The sequence below is a fragment of the Diachasma alloeum genome, unplaced genomic scaffold (genome assembly GCF_001412515.2).
Source record: "Diachasma alloeum isolate Michigan unplaced genomic scaffold, Dall2.0 Dall_scaffold_00534, whole genome shotgun sequence".
Lineage (NCBI taxonomy): Eukaryota > Metazoa > Arthropoda > Insecta > Hymenoptera > Braconidae > Diachasma > Diachasma alloeum.
In genome coordinates this window covers 119,672-128,903 of record NW_021680666.1, presented here as the reverse complement: position 1 = coordinate 128,903, position 9,232 = coordinate 119,672, and the positions used below count along the sequence as shown (strand labels likewise).

At 36.7% G+C, this 9,232-nt stretch overlaps 1 protein-coding gene across 6 annotated transcripts in view; it reads left to right on the top strand.

Moving 5' to 3' along the window:
• The window catches only part of LOC107042893 (CUGBP Elav-like family member 2), a 147,614-nt gene that overhangs the window by 36,570 nt on the left and 101,812 nt on the right, over window positions 1–9,232 (top strand). Inside the window, exon 1 of one of the 6 annotated variants that reach the window (XM_015264138.2) lies at window positions 6,062–6,400. The exons of the other annotated variants lie outside the window; for them this stretch is intronic. Coding sequence (XP_015119624.1) covers window positions 6,285–6,400 — 116 coding nt within the window. The 5' untranslated portion in view covers window positions 6,062–6,284. Of the gene's footprint in view, window positions 1–6,061; window positions 6,401–9,232 lie in introns of those variants that run through there. 6 annotated transcript variants of the gene reach the window in all.

The window sequence follows — 9,232 nt, the reverse complement described above, 5'->3', positions numbered from 1 at the left end:
AAACTTCACGCATGCGTGGAGTGTATGGAGTGTACGGGAGTGATTCACGCAATGGTGCGAATAGTCACGGCCTTGGAGAAATATCCAGAAAATAATTTTCCATTCCGGTTAAATTAACTTCAAAATGACGAATGATTGTCCATAAATTTTAATATTTACGATGGAAACATGTATCTCAAATTGGAATAAAGAGGCCGATCGATTTACAACAACGGGAATACCAAATTAACAAGGATTTGAATTGAGGGGTAAGCGGATAGAAGGATCCATAAAATAAAATTTCATCCGCACTTTCAAACACGAGCGTAATGACATCAACTATTTGATAGGATTAAAACGTGAATCGAGTGAAATGCACTTTTTCTCAATATTTTTTAAATAAAATCAAATAACACGCGTCATTCAACCTGTTTCTATCTGCTTCAATTATATAATCGTCAACGTGGCATCGTGAAATACTGAAATATTCACTTGCAATCTATTTTTATTAGTCCATTACAGTTACCATGACGTATGGATTTCAAAAACCGAGTGAGTCGATAAAATGTACTCTCTTAAACGTTGAATAATCCGAGGAACGAGTGGTGCAAATTTGACGATTTTTTTTTCATTTTAAAGGATATTTAAGGACCTTTAAAATGACAGGTGACTTCTTGAATTCCACTCTGCCAATCCAAATTTATTGCATAATGAATGCGTCAGTTTTCGTTGCAGAGGAAGGCGGGGCTTAAAAATCAAAGATTTCGCGTTTTTAGTAGACATTTGGTGTATTTGTTGTGGTACAGGTGAATATGTAGAGTTATCTCCCCATAAATAACTTCCACCCGTGCAACATTGACGCTAAAACTTCACAATTCCCTCAAGTCCCCGGAAAATCTTAATTAATTAACTAATTAATTCTGCACGCATTTATCTGATAAATTCTGTCTCCTCCAGTCTAAGCCATCTTCGTGCGCATATAATACCTCTTTGTCTTCAAACTAAGGTCCTATATTTCTCCTTTCATTTTACACCATCTCACTCACTTCTTCCTACTGTACATATAACAATCCGCCCCCCTCCCTCTCCCTGCCACTGTACACATGTGTACGAATATGTACATTGTATAATGGTATATATATCCGTTTAGTTGGTGATACCAAACTCGAAGGCCCCTTACCACCATTACCCCGTCGGTGGTACACCGGCTAACGAGCATCCTCGTATTATTGTTGTTGCGGGATTAGTCAAGTAAACTAGCTTGCACTGTGTATATAACGTATCATGCGTCACGTGCCATCCCGCGTGTGTAACATTATTTCCAGTGGTTGGCGGGGATTTAAGTTGTATCGATTGCTTAATACTTGGTATTTTGGGTAATGACTCTGATGGAAGGATGAAGAACGCAAGTTATGAAGTCATTAATACTTTCTGATCGGATGATGCGATTTGCATAAATCAAAAATTATTTTGAAGCATAGGAAAATATTTTTAAGATGGAAAAAAAAATTGCCGGATTCCACTCTGCCGATCGCGAGTTATTGACGATTGAAACCGGTTCAGTTTATTTTTGGTAGAAGGTAGAATAGGTCTACCGGAGATAACTCTACCGAATGGCGATTAATAAAAATAACAAATCTAGTAAGTTCTACACTGGATTCTACAGAACGGACTGTTTACAGATCGTACAATCTGTATTCTCAGGAAATTGCGGTGAGCAGAGATAACGTGTAGGCTCTGATGGTAGACTTGTCATTGGGTAGACTTGGTATTTTCATTTTATTAATAAAAAAAATTGTCGAATTTTACACTGCCGTCGCGAGTAATTGATGATTAAAGACATTGTTATAGATATGTTACGATTTTGACCGACTGTTTTATCAACAATCCGTCACATTTGGTAGAGTTCGGTAGATCCTGCTAGAGATAATCGCCGATAGACTTCTTATTTTAATTTTAATTTGATAAAAACGATTTGTGCTAGAATCGACATCTGGTAGATTTTTGGTAGAGTTTCCATAATCAGACGCTAATTTTTACAATTTCTTCCAATTGAATTTCCGTTGTTATTGAAATGTCAAGAAGCATCGAAATATGATACGTAGCCGTTTTCGAAGTAGGATCGAGCATCGAAACCCCTCGAAATTTCGGACATCCGACTCTTCCGGTTGGCTTGTACATTCGCATGGAATCTGATATAGAAACCCCGGTGCTTGGTGGGTTTGGACAATGGGCCCAGGGGTTTGTTGAAGAGGGGAGTTGGAAATCCTCGTCGGCGTGTTGGCCTGGCAAAGTGCCATGTACATTGTTTCTAAACCTCTCCTCTTGTATCATGTATAGTACATAAGGGTGTATTTATGTATACGTGAGGGATTTTTTTTTCTCCTCTACTTTCTTGTTAGTCAGGGAGTTTCCGTGCAGGATCGCTGGGTTCTTATGATGTACCCAGGATCTCTCTTGGCAAACGTGCACTGTGACATAAACTTTTGGGATGCTATGAAAGACGAGATTCCAATGAAGTTTACTCGGATAAACTAATGTTACTGGAGGGAATATGAGTAAATCTCGTTCTCTTTGTTACTCAAATTTGATATAAAAGTTGAAGCGAGAGGAATAGAGTGGAATTTTCGCTATGAGAATTGCGATGAGTAGATGTTAATGTTTTCTCATTTCCGGTAAATTACGGCACAATTTCTCGTTTCTTATATTATTTTCATTGGTCATCATTAGAGACGCAAATGCAAAATGATCATTTTTCATCTATGTAGATGCAACTTAATTTTTTCTTTATCAATTTTTATTTGAATAATATGAAAATTACCTGTAGTTTTCATCTATATAGATCGGACTTTTTTATAAATTAAATTAAATTAATTATAACCGTCATTATGGATTTATGTAGATTGTTTGACATAAATTTGCTTACAAATTATTTGTGACCATCATTTTTAATTTGCAAATTTGTGCGTCACCTGACCATCACAAAACCCCAATTTTTTGGACGACGCGATCTCACAAATGACGGTCATTTTGTATCTTTAGTCGTCATATGGTTTCTTACATCTGCGTAACACTGGGGAATGGAAATATAAGAAATGAGAAGTTCGGTTTTGGAACTTCTCATTTCTTATATTTTCACTACAGTCGAATTGAATAAAAAAAATCAAAAGTAATTTCTTTTTTTTTTGAGAGAAGTAAAAATATAAGAAATGAGTTGTGTAATTCGCAGACTGTTAGAAAAAAACCAAGACAGTGACACTGAATGCGATTTAGGAGAAAAAAAATCATAAAGTTTTAGGTTTTACTGAAATTCAGCAAAAATACAGAATTTTTCACAGCCTAAAGACGAGAATTTCTTAATTTATTTGAATTTCCAATCTAATATGAATATTCAGTGCCAAATTGCATTAAATTTTCCTATGAAATTTTAAATTTCATGATTTTTTTCCCCTTAAATCGCATTCAGTGTCTCTGCCCTAAAAATTCAAGAATATATTTACCGAAATTTTCTGGTTTTCGATTCATTTTCAGAAAAAAATGGAAATGCAATTCACAGTTCTTTTTGATTTTTCCACGAAATTCAGAATTTTTAATAACGAAATTCCTTGAAAGTTCAGTGCTGATTAAATTCGATAAAAATTTCCAGAAAGTTTACCGACATTTCAGACAAAAATGTTTAACAGTGCACTTCTCCTGAATATGCGCAACCACAAATGATTTTCCGAACGAAATCAAAATATAAGGAGTGGGAGATTCTCCAATAGAACTTGCATGCTCTCATCCTTCTCTTCCCACTCCTCTCTTCCTCACCCCCAGACGAAAAATGAGAATATATTTCGCCAGAAATATAAAATCCAAGTGAATAAAAACCACAATAATAGAGATCTACACGAAATACATATACGTAACTCCGTTAAGCGCCGTTGGATATGTTTAATGGGCCTCGATGTTATATGATTTACCGGTGCGTTAGAGGGGTGTATACGCCTGAACTGTCCAAGCGCATGATCGAGCCACCGTGTCCAGCTGTATCCGCGTTATTCGGCTCATATGAGATGGCGTGAAAGACGAAACAGCCTAGACGCATCAAACTGACAATACACTATTTCATAACGAGTCTATTGGGTAGTATTGAACAATCGATAGATAATCAAATGTTTAATGGATGTCGTTACAGCGATATTACATGTCTGCGGGGTGAGTGACGGAAATTTACGGGATATACATTATCGTAAATTCGATACTATAAACTGCACATTTGATGAAGAAATTCATGGATAAATTGTATTCAGGCGATCAATTCGTCTTTAATCCTCGATAACTCAAGATCCGCTGAGTGAAATTTAATGATTCTAGTGTCATTTCAACGACATTTCTTCAACTTTTGCCGTGAGAAAAAAATACACGGAGAGAAATATTCAATAAAAATTACGTATCTTTTCCGTAATTCCGAAGCGCAATGTGGTTGTAGGAAATTTTACGGAACGGTCACGTTATTTTTATCGCAAATCACGGAATTTTTACAGAACATTCTGTAATTTTTACCTGGATCTCCTGTGAAAAATTACGATAGCGTCACTTAAATTTTCTGAGTCGATTCCATAATCGGTGAGCGAACTGTAAGTTCCGTAATTTTTACTGCACATTTTTCTCCGGCTACTTTTGCTAAGGAATGATTTTCTTGGGAGAAGAATTTATTTTTTTAGGAGCGTATTTCTCGAGGTGAGACATTCCCAGGTGCACTGTTGGAAAAAAATGAAATTTCATGGACAGTTGACTACTAATTTTCAGGACACTGAACCTAAATGCGAATTAGGGGAAAAAAGTTTGAAATTTCAGGTTTCACTGAAAATTCAGTCAAATTCCAGAATTTTATACAGCATAAAGACGAGAATTCCTCAATTTATTTAAATTTCCAAGCTAATATAAAAATTCTATGCCAAATTACATTAAATTTTCTGTGAAATCTGAAATTTCATGATTTTTTCCGCATTCATTGTCACTATCCCCAAAATTTAAGAATATATTTACCGGAATTTTCTGCACGGAGAGAAATGTTCAGTAAAAATTACGGAACTCATAGTTCGCTCACCGATTACGGAATCGACTCAGAAAATTCAAGTGACGGTATCGTAATTTTTCACAGGAGATTTAGGTAAAAATTACGGAACGCTCTGGAAAAATTCCGCGACAGTTCCGTAAAATTTCCTACAACTACATTTCGCTCCGGAATTACGGAAAAGATACGTAATTTTTATTGAGTATTTCTCTCCGTGTGGTTTTCTATTCATTTTCAGGGAGAAATGGAACTGAAATTTACAGTTCATTTGATTTTTCCACGAAATCCTGAATTTTCAATGACGAAATTCCTTGAAATTTCAGTGGCAATCAAATTCAATAAAAATTTCCAAAAAGTGTACCGGAAAATTCAGACAAAAATTTTTAATTTAGAAAAATAAATTCTCGCAAGAAAATCATTCTTTCGCAAAAGTATTTTTTTTCTTACTATGAAATGAAAAAAATATTCAATGCCCATCATTTATTCACGAGATATTGCGGATTAAAATCATTCCGTTCTACCCCGCAATTAAATACCCCCTGAAAATGGTAATCTCCACTATTTGATGAATACTCGCATTTCCCATTCCGCAAAAATATCAGATAGAAATCACAGACTGAATAAAATTCTGAAAATACGGGTTAGCCCAATTAATTTTCTCTTGTATTTCCGAGGGATTATTCAAATGTTCCCATTTGCGGCATGACGTAATCGTCGAAAATAAAGGGTCTTTTATTATTGACAGATTCGAGTGGGTGAAAAAAAAAATCATAATACCAGTGTCATTCGAGACCCCAGGGGAGCCACCGAATAATAATAATTCCCCATTGGAAGCATCAAGTGTTTGGCTTTCTGACTTTTTCAGTTTCGCTCCCGTTTTTCGTGCCTGTGTCAGTGTTTGGATAATTCCTGTGTGTGATACCTGACGGCATCAACAAATTTTTCAGGGGGGGAACAATATACCGAGGACAAATATTTCTCTCTCTGACTCGTCTTTCCTTTTATTTGAAAACCGACGAATATTACTGCGTCGCGGCGACTGTCGAGCGATTTTTCGCCAGTTCCTGCTCAACCGGAGCGTCACGCGGGTCTATTTCGTGGTTCATTCCAAATCTCGTTTTTTTTTAAACTATTGATCAAATAGTCGTCGATTTTATTTCGCGGAAAATATTTAGACGATCCTCTGGGCTTCTGCAGAACTGTTTGGGGAGTTTTAGAGTGTGTGGAGTTTTATTTTCTGGAAAAAATGAGGCTGCAGAGTCTTCTCATGAATTGCTCACCGTACGAGTCCGGAATGCATTTGTTCGATGATCAGACCTTCGGAGGGTTCGATAGAAATAATAATTTTGGCGATTTTAAAGAGTGAGTAGATATTTCTGCTACTTCGAAATTTTTTTCATCATTAATTGGATTTTTTTTCATTGCAACTTGCATTTTGATTTTTTTCTACATGAATTCAGCTAATTTACGCGAATTTTCATGCTTGAATCGAGGTATCTTGCCGTTTTTCGTATCTCTATAATTTGTGGAATATTTTCAACGGATAGAATTGCCAGAGGAACTTGGAGAGCCTGTTACATTCGAGAATTTTCCTTTCCTTCGATCGATTCTTTCGCGGAAAAGGGAGTATACAAGCTAATTGTTCAATATTTTCCTTCATTAAGGAGAAAATTGTATTACCTCATTCGATAGATTTTCAGAATTGATCACATTTAGATATTAACGTCTTTCCATGAATTATTTACGCAATTTAGAATTTTTTTTCATTTTCAAGCTTGAGAAAATATCTTCAAAATGGCGTCTGGATCATTCAAATTCACTCTGCGAATTCCGAGATATTGACCCTCAGAAATTATCTGTTTTTTCTTCTCTCGTATTAAATTCAGCATAATCCTCATGTTTCATATGGAGTATTTTTTTTATTGTAAAGCTTAAGAAAATATCTTTTAAATGACGGGTCAGTCATGAAATTTCACTCTACCGATCGCGAGATACCGCTAAAAATCATTTTTTCATCACTTATGCGTAAAGTAAAATTTTATGCACGTTCCCCGTGTGCAAAATCCCACTTTCCACACATTATGATGAAAAATAGGATTTGACATTCTTGGGAAAAGTGTTCTGTGACCCTTCAGCGAGCGCTACACACCTCTCATGGGTCAAAAAACGCTTTTTTGTAATACCTGCCTAAAAAGTACACTTTTCGAATCAGTTTAGGGTGCGTCAAACGATTGTTTTCCGCGCGGCGTGCGCCAAGTTCACGAGCCTGCACAAACACAACCACTTTATCCCCAAAAAAATGGGATGTGCTACACGTGTGAAAAAGTAGAACTTTACGCACTAGTAACACAATATACTATTACGCACCCGTATCGAAATTTACTATTTCATCACTGGTGCATTAAATGAACTTTTCTGCACATTGTGATGAAAAATAATATTTAACACTCGTGGGAAAACTGCTCTTTGACGCTTGGGCGGGTAAAAAATACCAATTTTACGCACTCCTATAAAAAATATATTATTTTTCTCAACCCTCTTCTAATTATCCCCAACGCATAAATTCCCCATTCACGACACCTTTCAATATTTTTTCTTCATTCTCAAGATAAACATGTTCTCCATTCCAATAAATTCAGCCCCATGTCCTTGAAGGTAAGTTTCCGGTATTTTGCCATAGGTTTTCCCTCACCTCTGCAAAATTTATGCATCGGGATTAGGACGAGGCGTTATCTGTGAGCGATAGTAGTTTTGGTTCTAACGCTTTCCCGAGGATAGGAAATTCCCACACATAAACCGTAACCCCTTGGACCCCTGGAAAATCTCCAGTGCTGCATCCAAACACGTCCCGTATCTGCATTCCAGTCGACGAGCATCGGGTCACCCTCAGCTTTACTCCACCGCATTTTCCTCTCCCCCCCCCCTCTCCCACCCGGAATTTTTTAATCTTTTTCCGTCACTTTCACTTGGCTGGGGACGCGACGGGACGAAAAAGAGAGAGGATAATACATCGGTTATAGTCTCCCTAGAGAGGGGGAGGATAATATATATCAGGGGGACAGTGGGCACGGGTTTACAGACAATGGTACTTCGGTATAGATAACGGTTTGAAGATCCGGTAATTGAATTATCCGATAAGTGCCTTATCGCACTGGTCTACCCGTCCTCTACCAATTTCCCATTAATATCCCATTATTATTTAGCGAGTACCTTGGAATTCATTGAAATTGAAATGACTGAAACAAAAAATAGAGGATTTAGTACGGAGTAATGGGTTTATTGGATATTTGGATGATTAACGGTTTTTATTTTTCATTCGCTTCATCGAGAGATTTATTTATTCGTTATTTTTATTGGGTTATTGATATTGAATTGGGCGAGAAATTATGAGGATGAATTTTTCAGGTTTTGTTGAGTTGTAAATTATACGAGAAATGAGAGGTTTTAAAGGTGAATTTCTCATTTATTATATTTCTATCGAAATCACCTCACTATGAGATTTGAATATAAGAAATGGGAGGTTTTTAATAAGAACCTCCTATTACTATTTGAACAGAAAATCAATGGAATATTTGATTTTCCAATGACAAGATTCCCTGAAATTTCAGGGGAATTTGAACACGATAAAAATTTCCGGAATTTGGCACGGAAAATTCGGACGAAATAAAGCTGAGGTTATTTTTCGGGATGAACCGAAATATAATCAATGGGAGGTGCTAATGAAGTCCCTTTATGCCGATTAGAAGGGAAAATTTTATGTACAAAAATATCTTTTAATAAATGAAGATATCAGAAGATATTTTCGTACATAAAATTTTCCCCTAGAACTCCTAATTCTCTAGACGATCGCTCAATCGCAAAATCAAAGCTCGAAAAATTCCCAGCATCCCAAAAGAATGAAAAAAAAAAAAGAGTCTCACAAAAAAATAGGCATCAGTTTTCATTTTCCCCTCCCCTATCCCTCCCCTTTTATTCCGCTCTCAGCACGCAATTAGCGAAATCTTTAAGACAGATCATTTGCAAGCTCCAATTTGCCGGGTTGATTTGGCGGAAGACTCGAGCTCACTTCTACATTCCCCCCCACCCCCTACTCACCCCTCCCAATTCCCCTCGCCATTCGCCCCCTCAAAAGGTCGTGAAAACGTGCGGAGTATATAGATATGTACATTGAAGTTGAAGGATAGGGGCGGGGGC